Here is a 20167-nt window from a genome sequence, read left to right as displayed (position 1 = left end):
CCTCTCTCTCAAAGGTGACCCACAGCCCAGCTGTGGATCTGTCCAGCTCTTAAGACAACTCGTCCCAGTTGTATTTTCCTTTACAAAACCAGCTAGGATTCTTTTGACCGCATGTACTAGTGAGCTTTTTCCTGAGCTGGCTTCTCTAAGAAAAAGCTCAGCGGTTATTTGTGGAGATGTGGCTTATCTTAACTTTTCCTTCCCCTTCCTGCTTGTCTTTCCTGACAGCATCCATTAAGCTGTACAACCATATTCAAATGTAAACATCCTATTAGCCATGTCAACATACTATATTCATGAATTACCGAGCAGTTCCAAAATCAGCACAGCAGGAGACTGGGAAGGTCATTTTGTAGAAGATGAGAACAGAGGCAGGCGTGTGAGCTCCACAAAACATAAATCTATTTTTTTTTCTTACCTAAAATTAAATACACTTTGTTGTCATTTATTCAGTGTTTTCACTCTATTGCTAACCGTATATTATACTACTACTACATTAGACTAACATTCTTTAGTGTCTGTTAGATAATATCCTTTTAAACCTAGCAGACACTTTTACCTATTGGTTTTCAATAAATAAAGTTAATTCAGTGTATTAAGATCCAATTTCTCAGAATTTATAAAGAAAATCTGAAAATGGGATGCAAGCATCAAATTTCTCATTCTCTGAAGTTATCACAGCATTTCATATTTTATATTATGCACACGTAAATCCTCTTTATCAGTTATGAGACTATTTTAGACACTCTTAAATTATCAAGATTAAATTGGGGCATTTTTCCAGCCGCAGGACTTCAAGCTCAGATACTATTAGCTAATAAGGAGAGAAAGCAGACAAACCAGCTGTTGCAAGACACTGAACTTTTGCCTTTGATCATCCTTTGCTTGATTCATGGCCAAAAGCAATCATGTAGGTTTAGCAGAGGATAACAAAGTTTAGTGGGTGACAGAGAAATGCAGAATAAGCGATGTCAATCATAACATACCGCCAACCTTCTATCACTAATTCCTGTAATAAGACTATCACCTGAATTTAAAGCAGTTTTCCAGTCGTATTTTGAATTGACTGTTGGTGTGATGAAAGACACTTTTTTCCTGCCCTGTAAGAGAACTAGGACAGACAAATGGGAGAATAATAAATTCTGGTAATTTGCAAAATTATTAATATTTTACATATTAAATAATGTGTATTGTATTTCTCAGATTTGTTTTCTGAACTAGTTTATTCTACACAGTTAATCTCTCATATCTTAATGCTGTCTTGCTTAGAAATCTTTTGACTATTTACTTTTCCCGTCTTAATTCTAAAGATGCAGCAGTTTATAGAGGCTATTCAAATTGTGCCTTCAGTCATATCACCCTTTACTCCTTTCGTATTTCAGCAAATAAAATGGTATCTTTACCAAACCTTTTCCAGAAAAAAAGTAATTCTGTTCATTTAAAAGAATTCTTGGTATTAAGTCTGACTCTTAAAACCACTTACTAGTTTTCCTGTTGTATAACACAGTACTCTCCCATTTGTCTGCTATGCTCTCAGAACTTAATATTAGAACTGAGTAATAAACACAGTCACCTAAGAAACCCTATTTGTGGAACAGTAACATTTTTACCTATCAAAATACATATTCTATGAGGACAGGATGAACATACTTATATAGAAACAGTAAAGAAAAATAAAACTTCTATTTATTACCATTTAAAAGGAACTGTCAGGGAGAAGACTGTTTCATATAATGAATCAAAGATTACATTAACTTAAATTCCTTCAGATTTTTGTCCTTCGGCTTTTGCTCCTTCTGCCTTTCAGACACAAAATTCATATATACAATGCAAAATCTTTTAAAATTCAGAATCTAAACACACAGTCCATATCTGCTCTGGGATTTGTGTAAATATTATTTGGATATGTAAATACAAGTGACACTAGTATGTGGACATAATGCTATTAGCACGTACAATGCAAATGAATAATGGTATCTCTGACAAGACAGAGATAAAAAACAGATAACACAACTTAAAACTTCATCACACTTCTGGCTTCTTACATTTTAACATAGATCTTCATATTCCTATCAAAGGGTTCATTTGGATTTCTAAATATTTAACAATGCTATCCCACTTTTTCACTCATCGCTTTGAAAGCACTTGGCACTTCAAAGAAGGCAAGTAAATAATGTTGTTTCTACTCTGCAAATGTAAAAACTGAGGCACAAAAGACTATTTGTTTCAACACCGGTATTTCAAATCTCAGACTTCTTCACTAAATTATGCTAGTGTCCTATAAAATTCAGGTCAACTTCTCACTCTGTTCTTTTCCGAGTTACCTATCACGATAAATGTGGAGCCTTAGAAGTGAGCTGGCTCAGCACTTTAAAATCAGGATACGTACAATGCATGTTCTTGTACTGTCAAATGACTGGCACTCCGTACAAAAGGTGCTTCTAAAATTATGTTTGCCCAGACAAAACAAAGAACAAAAATGAAGTGATTATATTACACTTAGGCTATCTATCATTACACAATGACAAGCTGTTGGAGGAAAAAGAATATTTATTAAACAGGAGTATTGTAAACGTGCCAATATCTCTTATCATTGCAATGTGTGAAATAAAGAGAGGATTCAATGTTTCCGAAATTTTGTCAAAAAACCATTTTATAAAAATCACAGGATCCATTTAAAAGCTTAACTGAAAAGATGATGTTAAGAATTAATCAGAAATTAACTAACTTCAACTTGATTGATCAGAAATTTTCAACCGTCAGCGTATCAAACGAGTTTGACAATGTAACACTACTAAGCAGGCAGAGTTTGATTCATTGTGCATGTGCTTAGATTTGTCCAACTAACTGAACACTACTACATCCATACACTAATATTTTTCTTACCACATTCCATATGAAATACTAACAATATGTCACCTTCAAAATAATTTTCCCATTTAAAGCCAGAAAACTGCATCTACCTACCAACAGCTAGAGACATTCGTAAAGCCAGTGATGACGTATGGAGCTTTTTTCCTTATCAGCGCTTTTATCTTTCTTCTTTAGCATTACACAGGCTTTTACACAGTAGTTAATTACTTTTGGCTCTTCATGTGCCAGCTGTTGGATTTATCTTGATACTGGTTAAACACCATCTAAATTTTGCTCTTCATCTCCCTGCCATCCATGAGGAATGTCCACCAGGCTCTTCCAGATTAACTTCAGAGATCTGCCATTTTAGCAATACTGCAAAATTAATCCACCATCTTTCAGTAAGCTCAAGAAAATACAGTTCCCCTGAATTCCAGGTGCTGGGTTGGGATTCCTTTTCCTGATCTGCCACATCGATTCTTCAAAGGAGTTAACAGTGACCAGTAAGTATCAGAAATTATTTTAGTAATTAAGGATAAAGCCCATTAAAGGCAAACAACTGAACTAGAAAAAACTCTGTGTGTACTCAGCATTAAGGCTGAACGTGACCTGTGTTACAGTCTAGATAGACTGAAGAATGCAACTTTATTGAAATGGCTCAAACTGTGTTTGGTCGAATTGTCCGTTTAACACAATTTTGCTTTTTCACATTTAAAACATACTGTTTTGTGGTACAGTTCAGCAGAAGATTTACCGACCAACTGTTATATATTTAGTGTACGGCTGTCATATGAGTGTTCTGGATTGAAAAACGAGTCCACGTCAAAATCTGTATGACTGCAATGCAAAGTGGAACCAGACAGATCAAATAGAACATGGCATCATGAAGTCCTAAAAACAAACTGGTGAAGAAGATGAAAACACAGGTTTCAAAATGAAAACTATCAAGTTTCACGGTCAATTCACAACAAAGTATTTTTAAAGCATTCACATTATATACATATATATAGTACATACACATTACTGTGTACAATGAATTCTAAATAAAAGAAATATAAATATCTCAGATATCAAACGTACTTCAATTATATTTCCAAATTCTACATACAAATTTTATTTTGTTTGCTCCTTTCACAATAGCTGGGATGAAATTAGATAATTAGCACACAAAGAGTTAATTTTAAATACACTGTAGGCAACCTAAGAAATCCTGTTGACTACTTCAGTACACATCTGTATTATGTAATACAGAAATCAATTTAAGCAATATAATCCAACAGAGCATCTGAAAAGGTTTAGTAAGACTGAAAAATCTTGGAGAGAAAGAAAAGCAGAAAATCGAAGCAAACATTTTAATATGAAATTATTTTATTTAAGTTAAAATCTGTGCTACTAGCTATCCACACAGTGTGTTGTTATAGTTGCTGAGTGCTAGATGGAAGTCAGGATTCACACACAAAATTCAGCTATGGTGTAAAGGTGTATGGTGTATGGGCTGTTTGAAATATCAAGCCTTACTTCATTTTGTTATAAAATAAATGATTACAAGATAATATAAACCATAAAAAGAATATATGTGAAATTAACACTCATTCTCATTTATTCTTATGGATGCATGGTATTTCCTCATCTAAATCTCCTCTACGGAATAAAAGCATCAACAAATATGAATCAAAGAAGAAAATACAGGAGTTAAATGAGTTCCCTTTTATGAACAGTATGGTTTCTGACAGCTCAAAGCATACATTTAGGCATTCATCTAGTTAGTAGCTAGAATCATTATCTACTGGCATTCCGTTAATAATTGGATTCTAATTACTTAAATATCAGGAAAGTCAACTCAAGCTGAGAAACAACCCCTAAATGAACTTTCTCTCCACGAGGCAGTTTATGTTATTTTCTACTTTTTTTCCTTAGCTCAGGGATGAGATAGGAGACTCAGAGAACAGCTATGGACATGATCAAAAAAACCGCTAAAATCTGTGAAAAAAACCTCTCATTAACTTGAAAGGCTTTTGAATAAAACCCAAGAGTTTCACTGAATCACAAAAGAATCAACTCACGTCTCACTGTATTTAACAGAAAAAATGCTTGTAACCTCCAACAAAGCCCAGATTTATTCCTTAGTACGTACACACACTCATACAACAATCCCAATTTATCTCAAGTCATGTACATGCTAAGAAAACCAAAACCCAAAAATCACAGGCTTACAAGTGAATTACTTAATCACTTGGGCAATCTCATTTAAGACTGGAAGTGTTCACTAGCTGGTCACTGGTCCATAGCCAATGTTTACTGTCGGTGACAATCATTTACCATTTGGACGTTGTTTACTGGCCTGTATTCAATTGCATTTTCAGTCCACCTACAAGTAAACAGGGCCCCACATCGTGCCTGCCACCGTCACAACTGCCAGCAGTTAACTGGATGAGCAGTGTCAGCAAGGAGGCCACGAACAAATTACTTTCCTATCTAAAGATGGAAACAGGAGTAAGACACAGCAGGATGCTAGGGCTTGTTCTTTACCTGTTCTGCAGGCAGAGGACTGCAGTTTTCACTACTAAAATTATTCAGTATTTATACATGTACTTCAGGAAGGACAAAAAAAGAAAGAACATCTGCCAAATCACTCACATTGGTGCAATCCTGACTTGGTTTCACTAGAACAATATTGGTTTAAGAAAATAACAGTACCTATTGTACTGTCAAACCTTAAGTTACTGCAGGAATTATGAAAAATATCTACAGTACCCAGAACAAGTAATGGGAGAATATTTCATTAAGAGACTGGGATAAATCAAGAGCAGAGCTCAGACTTCATAATAATAACAGCTCAACTAGTCACTTCAATGATTTCAATGACTACATTTTTTGCACACGCAGGAATAAAACATACAATCTTTCAACAAACAGCACTAATACCGCTCTGAACAGAATGTGATGTAGTCCAGTAATTCCGTATGAAAGCATCAACAGTTTAAAGTACCCCCAATACATAATGAAGAGTTGCTGTCAAATAACTTCATTCTGAACAACGAATTTGAAAAGCACAATTTTAAGAGAAGTTAGCTGTAGTTGCAGTGGCGCTCCAGAAGAGGGAGTTTTAAAACTAGGTGTTTTTTCCATGGTAAAAAAAAGAAAAAAAACAACCAAAACACAAAAAAACCACAACCCAAACAAAAAAACCTCAACCAAACAAAAACCCAAGCCATATGGGGCAGGTAATGTTTTGCTATGATGATGGATCAAAAGAAAAGAAAAGAAAAACCAAACCAGGACCACTCCATTTTGCAAGCTATTGCTCAAATTTTAAGAATACTAAAAAAAACTTCTTAAGCTAGCTTCCACTACAAAATGCTTAACTGGTGTGTAATGACCACATTCCCTAAGAATGTGGTATAATGTGCATATGAATGTACACAGAATCATGTGTAACACATATGGAATTGTGTACAACATATAGGCCAACCGCATGTGTGAAAAAGGTTACACCAAAAAGCCAGATGGCTTCTGGAAGAGAGGTACACTACTCACAGCAGAAGTCACATTCCAGAGTTATATGATACCAGAGGCAAACCCAAGAGATACTGGATTGCTCCTAAGGAAGAAGACATCACTGTGACTAAGAAGACATTACGACTGAGGCAGAAGTAAATACTGGTACTAGTAAGAAGTTGGTGATGTTAATGGTCAACTCAAAGGCTTCAGTACAGAGGAAGAGAAAGACAGTCTAGGTGTGTGGAATGCCTGGTCTAATACAGTACTGGGATCACTGTCCAGTGATGAGCATCTTCTCATTTCTGATGAAACTTGACCATCCACCTGCATGTGTTATGAAACCTCACAGATGAAAGAAAAAGAGGATTGAATTTTCCTTTCTTCTAGAGTTTTACTCTCTGTATAGAACCTCTTCACTGCCTTACCAGCTTGGGTGCCCTGCTGAATACAACTGTAAGAGAAGCCATCAAGACAACGATGAACTATTGGCTCAAAAGGTCTTCTGGGATAAGAACTTCACCCGTAACATGCCAGTTGTCCTAATAAGCTTCTCAGGAATGTGGTCTTTACTATGGCAGAGAATGTGTGTGAATTGCTGAACAGCATGATGGCAACAAAAGACAGGCAAAGCTTAAAAACTGGCATCCTGATCATAGAGGATGTCAAGGAGTCATAATATCCCATAGCTGAAGAACCAAAATGTCATCACTGGAATGATGAGGAAGTGTAGGTGAGGGAGTCACATCCTACAAACTTCTTGCCTGAGGCATAAGAACCAGAAGATATATGGTCTGTCCCAGCAGATAGTTTTAATAGATATAATTTTTTTATACAGTAAAAGATGAGTATCAAAGACAGAATATTTATGAAGCCCACTTCTGAAGGCAGTATACTATTAATAAAATGAAGTAGGGGAGAAAAAGATACAACCTTTTCCTGTAAGCTACAACCTGTTTGTTTGGTTTTTTTAATATACAAATTGAAGTCATCCAGAAGGTTTGTGAGCTCCAGCATTCCATATGGTCTTGAGCAAGCAATATCAAGAAATGAGGAATAAGGAAATGTAATGACAATATTATACAAAAATCAGTGTGAGCAAAAAAAGCCAATGTTCAAACTTTTGATGCTGGTGGGAAAGATAAGGGAGACTTCTGGACATTACTGAGGGAGGATACCACTGATTGTCTGCTAATACTTTTCTCCATTCACTCCACAGAACATTAACATACAAAACATACCAAAAACCCCCCAAAACTAAACACAGGTAAGAAGATCCAGCTTATTAAGATTCTTTTGCCTTGTAAGAGGATCCGTGAAATAACTGTGAAAGAAAACTAATGCAACAGGCAGTATCTGTATATAAAAAGCAACTGTCTGTCTGTAACTGTAGCACGCCCATATTTTCACTATCATTAAATACTGGAACTTTGTTCACAGAATCAGAATCACAGAATGGTAGAGACTGGAAGGGACCTCTGGAGGTCATCTGCTCCAAACCCCTGCTCAAGCAGGGCCACACAGAGCCAGCTGCCCACGACTCTTGTCTAGCCAGCTTTTAAATATTTCTAACGATAGAGACACCACTTGGTGAAGCCATGCTGACTACTACTGATGACTTTATTGTCCTTAATGTGCCTGGAAATTATCTCCAGAATTAGCTGCTCCATCACTGTTGCTATGGTTCAACTTTCAGTTCAAGAAAAAAATCAAGTTTATGGTTTTGGACTGCATCTTCTCTCTTCTCCCAGTAAACAACATTGCTGGAAACTCTTAAGGCATACTTATTCAGAGCCCAAACATTTTGTTAAAGCAGAATAAGGGTCCTCTGTGCTATCTTCACAATTCACTACCACTACACCTAATACAGTAAATGCTTTCCAGAACACTTCAATAGATATTTGAAGTATTTCAACTCTATATCCAAAAATTTGTTGTTCCTAGAGTCCAGAGGCTACTTACAGGGGAAAAAAAGGTTTATAACTACTGTGATTTAAAATCAATTCACAAAAGGATCATTTCTCTGATTGAAAGGGATCAGAAATGCAGCTTTTATGTTTCAAATCTGAATTTCTCTGAATCATCAATATATTCAGCCCTCTCATATCCACATCAAGTTCAACCTACCACTCTTCTGCAAAAATCACTCATCTTATTTGACATTATAATAAGCTTCATGTCCTCTTCATATCATCTCACTGGATGGCTATCTACAGAATGCATTAAAATAAAATTAACCGTTCTAACATGTAGCCTCAAACTTAAGCCTTCTTTGCTTGTGTCAGAATGCTTTTCTGAAGACCACCTGTTGTCCTTTTATGTCATGCCTTTCCTCATTCATTTTTTTTAGAAAATTCCTCAAATACAAACCAGTCTCCTACACATAACAAGTGATTTCTCCTTCAAGAGCCATCTCCAGAAAAGTTCATATACAATTGTCTTCTATGTATTTTTTAAGGTTTCTACTAAAAATTTAGGAGCGCTATGTAGTTCTCAGGATATTCATGTTGTTCTCTCAAGCAAATCCTAATCTGGACTGATTTTTGCTTTTTAGTCCTGACTTCAGTTATTCCTTATGTTGCCACTTCCTCTTGTTGGTCATAAATAAACAGCCTATGACCCTTTCAGCGTACTGACTCCCTGGTAATTTGTTTTCATAAAAGTCCATGCATTTCCAGTGTGCTAACTAGCAACCACAGCTTTATGCTGTGTATTAAGGTCTCCAGGGACTGCAATGAAATAATTAGCATCAGAATGGTAAGTAGTATCGAAGCCAAAATTATACTTGAGCCAAATTCCCTCCCTCCAATGATTATACTACTTTTGCTCAAACAAAAATGTATCTTTAATGCAACCCTATTAGGATTATATATTTAAGGAGGTAGGTTTACGAGATAAGCAAAATACAGACACCAGGACAACATGTATCTAAATAAGAGGTATTAGGTGATCTTTTTTTTTCTTTTTTGCAATAGAACAGGATATGGTCAACTATTGAAACATATCCTTTATTTTTTAAAATTAGATAGATATCTTAATGTGTATTGTTTAATAAATGATTTATTTTTTTAAAAAGTCTAGAAAACATTTATATTTCTACACAGATAAACAACTGGAAAATATGTTTCAGGCACGCATATTTTTGAAGTGCAGCTGATGCAAATTAATTGCAGATTAATTTGCTTTTTAGATGACCGGATTATTTCATGTTAATTTCTATGATTTAAAGTATTCCTTTTGAACTCACCTTGGATCAGGCTGAGCAACTTCATTATTCAGGTTCTCATATCCAAATTGATTTAGTATTGTAACCACAAGCATTGGAGCCAGAGATTGGGCAGGCTTGGTAAATAGAGCATTGGTACCAAAAACCATAGAAGAAAGTGGTGATCTAAAATATTTAGGGAAAAAAAGAACAAATGCACAACACAAACATATTAGTATATTAATTACAAAAGTGATTTTTAAAATCCTGTTAATATGCAAAGGCTAACTATCATGATACTTAGCTTTACAGTTCACACAGTATAGCAAACTGATCAGCTATCATAATGAAATTTAATTTTATTTGTAAACAAAAGGTAATAAATCTCTGGGTAACAAACCTTGGCCCCACTTCTGAAATGACTTGCACTCAAGTTCAACTTTGTGCACACTGAGTAATTATTGAAGTCAAGTTACACTGAGCAGTGCAGGGAGAATTAATTACAACTTAAAGACTTTACATGCATGAGGCCAGAGGAGACTTTTTTCTTCATGAAAGCAATAGCTCTCACCTTTGAGGGGCAAGTCCTTTAATACAGTGACCAGGATTGAATCTGCACATATATAAATGTTGATGGAACCAACAGGAAGTTATCTGCACTTTGATACAAATCCAAAAGATCCGTGAGTTGTAATATGCTACATCACAGCAGGTTTTATCAATTTTTATTTCAGAGAGATAACAGCAACCAGTCACACTTTGAAATCTGCACTTGAAGTAGGATAGGCAAAGCTTTCTAAATGCTTTCTCCGTGTTAGAAAGGCCTTATTCAGAAAATTCCCTAAGTGACAATACATGTATTTGGATACAAAAGAATTCAATTGAAGCTAACAAAAATAAGCATACAAAAAACTGAAGGACTTGCCTTATACTATAGTATAATTAAAACTAGAAATGACCTAATAATCTGTTTAAATTACTCTGCTGAAGTAACCGCAGGAAACTTTATTCCAGTTCTTACCTTTACTCATGCTAAATTGCTCTTACAAGAAGTACTTCTGTGTCAACGATCCAAGATAATTTACTGTCTTTACTTTGACATAATCCAATTTATGAAAGAGTAACACGGCAAACAGATAGCATATTTAAAGAAAAACAGTTAAGACTGACATACCTCCGCTTGTGCTTTATTAAATCTGCATCAACAATATCTGCCAAAGGCAAATTGAACAAACTAAACGAAGCTTGTACAATTACCCTAGAGAAAAAAAAAATATTTAAGGTGTTCATTGTTTTTACATACACTTTCATAATGAAATCAGAACTGACATTCTAACACATACACCCCAGCACTGACATTTCCGCAAACACACAAAGTTGAGACATTCTTTAAAACACGGTGATTTATCTGTTTAAGTAGCAGTTCTGAAAGCATTATTACATCTGTTCTTAATTGAGAATTAGGAATCAATATGCAAACCTAAAAGATGGAGGTTTTTTGCTTTTTTTCCTGGACACTGGTGCAAAACGTCAAAAATATCTGCTTGAGATTATCAGTAAATGTCATTTAAAATGACGCGGAGAAAAGAAACACCTTAGAAGAAAGAGAAACTGAAAATTTCCTCTTGAAATCTGAAAAGGACGTGAGCATTACTGAAAAGACTACATGGAAGACAGTGGTAGAATTAGAATAGTAGAAAGATTTTACAAGCATTCCTATATATGTATTTACATTATGTATATATATGCATTTAAACACATACATACACACAAAGCCGACTCTTAAACTCCTAAGTGAAAACATAAACTCAAATTTTACAATTTCTATGTCTTACTAAATTTTGTGTGTGCTTAGCTTCTACCTACAAGAGGCTTTGAACAATTAGCACTTTAAATATATGGTCTTTAGGTACCTTAGAATTTTTTCCTGAGGTAATCAAAATATATCCTCATCATTTAAAGTATGCAGGTAATGCAATCCAATTTATTGTTCACACAATTCAGTGTTACAGTAGCCCGTGACTGGAATACAGAAAATAAGAATAAAAAGGGAGGGAAGAAGATGAAGAAAAGGAGGGCAGGAAAGAACAGGCAGAAAGAAAGCAATGAAAAAGAAAATTAAGAAATAAAAATGAACTGATGTAACAATATTCCGATACAAACAGGTCTTTATTTTTAAATAAATGTTTCCGTGTATCATAATATACTTCTGTAAAAATGCTACTTGGCATCATACTTACCCAGTACCAGTGAAAATGTGACTCCGTACTGTTACCTAACAGATACCTGACATACCGATATTTGTTTTGCAGTGCAACACATAAACGTTCACACAGAATCACAGAATGTTAGAGATTGGAAGGGACCTCAAAAGATCATCTAGTCCAATCCCCCTGCCGGAGCAGGAACACCTAGATCAGATCATGCAACACAAAACGAGGTCTGAGCTTCCCTAGCAAACAGCCTGTGAAGAGTTCCTCTAGTGAGATCTTGTGTGTCTATGTGGATGAGAAGAGGTTCTGCTTCCCTTGAATCTCATGTTAGAGCAAATATGTGGCTGCACATCTTAATTACTGTTCATTTTTAAGGCTTTTGGTGTTTTAGGCAGAAATTCAACACTGAGGCAGAAAAAAATCAAAGCTGAAAAAAGTTGTAACTGGAGTTTCAACTTTTCTGGCAAGTGAAACAGAACAGAGAGAAAACCATAAAAGCAGTGGCAAAATCTTCATGCTCCTAAAAGCAAGTGTCCACTCTGTTAGAATTATTTAAGCCGTATCTATGAATAGGGAAGTGTATTTACTTACATGTTTGTTGTGAGATAAAATGCCAACAGATAATAGTGTTCTGGCCCTAGAACAAACATGACGGCAGCAGCTACTCCTTCAAAGTAAAAGGAAAACAAGATGATTCTGTAATAACCAAACTTCTTCAACGAAGCATGACTGAGAAGAACAAGGCACTGAAAAGATAATGTACACATACACATGATGAAAAGAGTACAGTATCTCAGCAATAAAGAGCTTTAAAGCACAACCCAGACATAAATTATTACTGCCCATTCAAGAAAAAAAAAAAACAACCACCCTTTGTAAAAAGTTCAATCCAAATAAAAAAATAGGAATTGAAGAAAAAGAACTATGTATGGGTTCATTCTATGCTACCAGGTACAAATGGTCTCCTTTCACTCAAAACTAGCCAGCTGAGAAGTACTATATCCTGAGGAAAATACCATTTCCCACATTGCCTAACTATTATTTAATGCTCATGATCTTTATGTTTGAAATCCCTTAAAAAATTAACTGCAGTATGTTAACCGCAAGCAAAGCATCTTGCTATTTGAATTTTAACTGCTGATCAAAAATATTTTCAATAATTGTTTTTTCATTAATATGACAATTTTCACTGATGCTTATAGAAATTAAGCATGACTTTTAAGTTGATAAAGCAAGCTCACCAAGACAGCTAACGTAAGCAGGTTAGACTTTACTAGCAAGTAGAGAAAGGCAGGTGCCAGTGGGCAGTATGGCTGCATTTTAATTCCACAAGCAATAATCCCCGCAAGAAGCTAGTAACAGGCAAACTCATGAAAATGGTATTAAGTTCTGATTATAGTATGAACAAAGTGCAAGCTCTTCTATATTTTTCCTCCCTTTCCACTTTAAATAGGACATTTTGTAATGCATTATGTTATTTTTATTATATGAGCCTATGCCACAATCTACATGTATGTAATCCTCATCACTGTCACAAAAAGTACTCACAAACGCTATAAAGATACACATTTTCTCCCTCTGTATGACAGAGGTGAACAGGGTAATATTCAGATGAAGAACAGGAAAGAATTCTCCTTGTACATTTGTTCCTACATTTAAATGCTTTAACATAACGAATAAAACTAGGATGCTACAGTCAGACAAAGATTACTTAGCAAATACTATTTCACAGAAGTTCAAGCTTTCTAGTTAAATCAATGATCAGGGAGGTAAAACAAATCTGGAAAGTTGGTATAAGAAAAAAATCTGGTTGTAGGAAACCTAAACATACTCCTCCCCTTGGCTGTTTTCAGGCATTTTGCAGAAAAGTGCTTACACTAGAAATGGTAAGGCATTATGTAATGCGTGCTATTGTAAAAACCATTATGTTGTCTCCCTATAATTGAGAAATAACGCTGTCTCAGGCTTATAATTTAGAAAATTCCTTATTACCTGCATGTTTCTAGGACTGCGTATTTCTAAGAAAAATACTAACTTAACGATGCCAATTTAATTTTGTTTGCCTATGTTTCAGCAACAAGGTTTCCCTTGTAGGCAGGTTTTATTCTTCACACCCACTACTAAAAGGAACCTAAGACAGAAGATGAATTCTTAGTTTAGTAAGAAGGGACTTTATTTTAGATGAGTTGTGTACTTTTCCAGTAAGTGAAGTTCAGGACATTGCTACCAGAGAATTCTCTCATTATATCTTGAACTCAAAGGGACAAAACCTGAGAAAAATAAGGTCACGGCAAACTCTCTATGGTTCAGTGACCTTCTAGACAAAGAGTCTCTGGGGAGCAGAGAGACCCATTTGCTGAAAGATTGCTTGTTTCACACTGTCATACTGATTTTATGAACAGCGGTGATTGCTATATATCGAGTGTAAAATTATTTAAGCTTTCCTAACTTTTGTAGTTTCTGATTTATTTCCAAAGTTAATCAGCTAACTGTTTGAGTCACAAAAAAACCCCAAAAAACAAAAAAGAAAAACAAAACCAACAAACCGAACTATTAAGCCTGTGGTAAGGACAAAAGCTGAAATGATTAGGAGTTATGAAACAGAAAAGGTATGTTTAAGATTTGGATGTTATATACTGAAAACCCTAAATGGTAACTGAAACTGAGCTGTGAACTCCAGCTGCACTTTCATGTATCTTTTTTTAGATTTTACCATTACAACTTAATGAACATAACAGCCTGATATTCAGAAATTCTGAATATCATCGCCTATGAATCAGAATACTCAGTTCTGAGCAATCCAACAAGTAAACACAGTGAGAGTTTTAAAAGATCCACTGAAAGAAGTCAGAAGGGAATGAACAGTGTTTTTTTGTTCACTGCAGACAAGTATGTTTACATTTTGTGGGACATATTTTTCCTGCTTTCCTTGTTCTCACACATTTCTCATTCGGGTTCTCTTTCTCTTTTATTTTCCAGTTCATTACTGCTCCCCCAATCCCTGATTGGGGTCTTGGAAGTCTCTCTTTCCTTCTCCCCAGTAAATGTAGCTGACCAAGACAGCAAACAACAAAATAAGTGGGAACATACTATTCTACAAAAGCAGCTGTTTAGAGTTTTGTTTGGTTCCCATGACTGAGACACCATGTGTTTCAACAATGCTTTTAATACCTAATAATTTTTCTGGTGTTTTGTGCAGTTCATCTGAGAAACTTCCTGAAGAGATTATTCTTCCATCATGTATTACAAACCAAAATCAAAGAGAAAATAATTCATAATTCTATAGATTTTGCTTTTAGAAACTATTTATCTTGACCACGTTGTTCATTCCTTTTTACTTAGATATTCCAAAACCTGTAGGATACAAAACATTCACTCACATCTCACCTTCTTGTAAACAGATACTCTCCCAGTATCTGTTGTCCTTTCTCACCACCCTAGTCTTACGTTTGTTTAGTCCATACATACACGTACTTTCTTCTTTAAGAGCATTGGTAAACTAGATTTGTTTCTTGGTATGGTCAATGTCTTATGCCAGAGAGAACATTTTTTTCAACAAACAGTGTAAATGGATACCTTAAACTAATCAAAACCAGTAAAACATGTTTTCATATTTTGAAATAAAAACGTGCAACTGCCTACCTGAGGACAAATAAAGCCAGCTCCATACATGATACTTCTTATTGAGGAAGAAAAGACATCATTAGGAATAAGATTATCCGCAAAGATCATCATAAAATTGTTGCAGAAGGCTAGGTGGAAGACTTGGAAGAAGTTCATCGTTACAAAAAATAAAAAGTTTTTATCTGTCATAATCTGTTTGGTCAATGAAATTACAGAGGACCAGGAGAGAGCTCCATCACTGTCTTCCAGATGAGTATTCTCCGTACAAACTTCTCTCTGCTCATATTGACTAGTGCTATATTTGCCTGTGTAACACATGCAAGCTGTTGCTAATGCTGCAATCAAAACAGTGAAAGTCTGAAAATGGGCAAAATTTTCCATATTATCTGATATAAGCCCACAAAAGAGAATGCTTGTTGATCCAATTAATGTTGCTACTTGGTTATATTTAATAAGCTGAAGCCTACTTTCATGTCTTGTTGAAATTTCTGCAAAGAGCGCACACTGCGCTAGAAGCACAAATGTAAGCAAACCATCGAAAGCACATAAAGCAACAATGAGGTGAAGACCGCTTAGCCAGTCACCTTCTTCATAATGTCTCCAAGGAAACCAAGGAAGCAAAAAGGCTAATGCATATAAAGGAGCTCCATATAAAATTGAAAACTGGCGTCTTGAGCAGCACGCAAATTTGGAATTATCTTGAATATACCCAAAAAGAGGATCATTAATGGCATTCCATATCATAAATATGACCTGCAACAAACAAGTAAGAAACACAACAGGATTTATCATTAGTGTGATTTTTCTACAGAGATTATACAAACACAGAGGTAATACACACCATATTTATTTTAAATAAATCTGTATTCAAATAATAAAGATGAAAGCTTCTCAGGTCAAAACAGACTCCAGACCAAATTCTTAGAGGTATTTAGAGGTTTACAGCAATTTTGAAAAACAAGATGAATAAGTAGGCAGGTGCCCAACTACATATGAAATAAATCCCTGTCTCTTAAGACTTCACTCCTTCAAAAGCTTATTCACCTGGGCTTTCGTCTTGCGAAGTCCTGACGTTGCTCTCACAGCAAGTAATTCAAAAAATGAGCTGGCCCATTACTTTCAGGAGACCATTTACCACATGGGTTGCTCACACAGATAATGACTTGCAGAATAAAGGCAGTATTTAAGTACTTAAACAGTCCACAGGAAAGCACTAATGTCAAACATACCTATGGAGCTGAGGTGCAAGATTAGTTTAGAACATTACTTGAAGCTATCAACGGTAAAAATCTTTCTAGCAATTAAATTCTGGAGATTTTTTGTTTAAAGACTGCAAACTATATGCTTTATGTGTACCTTCAATTGCTTACAGATTAAAACTAAATTTAAAATTAATTTACTGTAAAACTATTTGCAATGCATCCAAACTTAACTTGTAAGTAAAAAAATTACTGTTGTCGTCATAACACAAACACCTAGCACAACACAGTAATCAAAATATTCCATTGTACAATACCTGTGCCTGATGAAATGCTACTTCTGAAATTTTGTATCGGTTTAGGAAAAGCTTAACGTAGTAGAAATTAAAGATACTGTTCATCATTCCAGCACCTAACGTAGTCATGGAATATGCCAGCGCATTAGGATGAATTCCCAAAACAAACTTCATCTTCTACAACTCTCTTCTTCCTCAAGTTACAGAAGAGAAGTACAACAGTTGGTATAATTTTCCAAATTAAAATTACATGGGAGATTTGCTTGTTTCAGAGGTGTAGAAATGGATTCTTAGAGGAAAATTTCCCCGTTCTTCCTTTTTTTTTTTCAAATGAGGAACACATTTTGCTGAGTTATAAGACACTGAGCACAAACCTGAATAGATGCAAAATATTAAGAAGTCAGTGACATTTCTAAATATAATCAGTGCTTAAAAAACAATGGAACAAGTAGACAAACATTTAAAAGAATCCCTGAACTGGTATAAAAATGTACCATTGCAAACACTAATCTTGGTGTAGAGCTCAAAGCAATTGCACACATTTCACGTCTTTCTTGCTAACTACATAGTTTTAAAATTATGGACTGTGGTAGGAATGAAGTGACTCAATTCATATCCTTACGTATGCCATTGCTATGAATGTCAAATGCAGCATGCACTTAGATGAATATTTCTTTCAAACAAATACCAAGTTTTGTCCTTGTATTTTTAAATGTTAAATGTTATCAAGACCTGTAAGCAATACTTTCACCTAGTAAACTAATGAGATACAAATAGCAACCATAAAACAATCAAAACACCTTTTAATAGTTTAAACTTTTTCACTGTTTAAAGACTGCATGTAAACAAAATCTAGCAAGTAACACATGCACAGCATTTTAAATATGTTCAAATAACAGAGATTCAGCCCAAGAATATAGAGTTATTTAATATATCAAACAGATCTTCAGCCAACAATTTTTTAAGATGCTGACTTTTCCCATCTATCTGGCAATTAACTTAAAGACGTTTGGTATAAACTAGCCCATTAAAGCAGCCAGCTCCTCTAGAACCTCTCCCTTTTAAAGCTGAGTAATGACTACCTAAAGGTAGCCCTTGACCAGCTTTGATTCTATAAGCCCAATATAAAAATACTTCCTCCAGGTCTCTGTTTTTAACTGAGGCTTTATTCATCTTTACCTCTGTTTGAAGGAGGCTGTCTGCCATTAATTTGGAGATACTTCAGGTTCAAATTTCAGCCTTAACTAGCCCCACTAACTCCAGAGCTTTACTACCTGCTTGTTGTCAATAGTCCACACCAAGCTCCTCTGCATATTAACAATTTTATCCTAAATGCACTTTTCAAATACTTAGTTTGAATATCTGCTGGTTCAGCTTGATAAGCAGATCTATAAGCAGCTCCCTGAACTCCTCATAAAAGTGACCATGACAGAAACAGGAAATGAAGCCAAGGCTGTTTCCAGCCTTCCTGTGGTCTACAAAGCAGCTCAGGCTGCTGTGAGGGAAGATGGTAACTTCCTAATCCCCAGGAGAGGGCCAGGCAAAAGCCGCAGATCAGGTAGGGACTGGAGAAGTGTCTATTCTGGCTAAGGCAGAGGATGGAACAGCAGTTTTTACACCCCACAACACAGAAAATGAACTCTTGAAGAGCAAATAAAATGTGGATGCATTTTTAGGTAGATATTTCGGATGCTCAAATATGAAACAATATGCAAAGAGTAGGTAACTTCTCTTTACAGGTAAGAAAAAAAAAATCAAGCTGACAAACAACTTGAACCAGGCTTTTTTTACTAAAGCCAATTTATTTGTAAGAATAGGACTGAATTTTTAGGTACCTGAGGATGACTGTGAAGTATATTTTCACGTTTATTTTTCACAGAGTCACAGCTATAGAGAAACTTCCATTGTCAGGTGAGGAAATTTTGCATTTTTGTAACAAGTTTGGTTTCACAAACTTTTACTGAGAAACCTAAAATGAAGAATAAGGTTATTGAAAAGATGCCTGTTTGAAATGTTTATTTTTAAAAAGAAGTTTGATGTCAATAACATACCTGTTGTGATGACTTTACAAGTGTCACATGTTTTTAAAGTGCATGTTCAAGCCTTTACAAATGGCTTAATGAAACTATTTGTGTAGTAGATATTAGGGCTTTTGGAAAGCTAGACATTTCATCAAGCCTCCTGCATGGATCTTCAACTGGAGAAGTAGGAGATTCTCCTTTCCCTCCAATTCCATAAGCACCAAGAATAGATGTGCTTCACACTAACATTACCAGCAAACTGATGGGTCATTTCTCAAACCGTACTTGACTCAAGACCTTTGTACACTCAAACAAAAAGATGTCCCCACAGCTTCAGAAAATTTGAAAGTAAGAAGCAAGAAATTTGAAAAACTGAAATGCATAAACAGGCCTCTAGTGCCATGACTAATTATAATACGCAGGATCTGACACAACTCCTTCCACTAATTGGTACATCTGGTCCTGCACCTTGTTTACGAAACAGGTTCATTTAGAAGTTGAGGTACCACACTTCCTTTCCCAAAAGATGTGCTCTTTAATTGTACTACAATGAAATCATGCATGAGTATCCCCTCCCTCTTCTTAAGTCAGCCCTTATATTGAACAGGTTAAAGCACAGGTGTTGACATTTTGTGACTCACACAAGGCAAATCCATTTCAGAAACTTCTAATAGCTACAACTGTGGTAATACAGACAACGAGCCAAAAGAAGAGACTGTTTAAACCAGTGAGACGCAGTATGGCATTGCTTGCATTTCTCCCAGAGAAAAGTGGATTCCCAAGCGAACATATTTTGACCGAAGCACGCTAGCTGACATCATGCCCTGCTGTACTGGGTCCCAAACTGCAGCGTAATGCTCCCAGTCCTGACAAACCGGCTGGACACCAGTATATTCCTCATCTTTCTCCCTTGACTTTAACCACATTAAGACAGAACAAAGAATAAACGCTTTCCTAGTCCCGAGGGGCAACACTTAAGGCGAAATGCTGCTGAAGCAGAGGGGAGATGCGAACAGAAAGCTCTTGGAGCAGGAGCGCCAAGTGAAACTGGTTGAGTCCTGCACTCTTCCAAGCCCGCGATGCTGTGGCTGCCCGAGCCCTGGACAGCTGGGATTTGGGGAAAGCCGGGGGGCTCTGGAAATTTGCAGGACTCGAGCTTGGAGGTGCTCCTCTGTTAGAACTGCGCAAATCAAGCCAGTTTTTCCTCAGCAGCCCCCCGATACAGGACACTTCGCCCTCTTCCTTGTAAGGAAGAGAG

At 35.8% G+C, this 20167-nt stretch overlaps 1 protein-coding gene across 1 annotated transcript; it reads right to left on the bottom strand.

The window, feature by feature from the left end:
• Positions 1–3634: 3634 nt before the first annotated feature.
• On the bottom strand, positions 3635–17062 carry LOC104458234 (transmembrane protein 180-like; the record flags this gene model as incomplete). Its single annotated transcript, XM_010082646.1, has 6 exons — positions 16910–17062; positions 15412–16146; positions 12361–12515; positions 10731–10814; positions 9599–9742; positions 3635–3755 (listed from the first exon to the last, which is right to left on the bottom strand). Coding segments are annotated over exons 1-6 (1392 nt in total), but the record flags the coding sequence as incomplete, so codon positions are not given.
• Between the last annotated feature and the right edge of the window lie 3105 nt (positions 17063–20167).

Source organism: Pterocles gutturalis, unplaced genomic scaffold (assembly GCF_000699245.1).
Source record: "Pterocles gutturalis isolate BGI_N339 unplaced genomic scaffold, ASM69924v1 Scaffold49254, whole genome shotgun sequence".
NCBI lineage: Eukaryota > Metazoa > Chordata > Aves > Pterocliformes > Pteroclidae > Pterocles > Pterocles gutturalis.
Note: the sequence above shows the minus strand (reverse complement) of the source record. Positions and strands in the feature narration are given on the sequence as shown.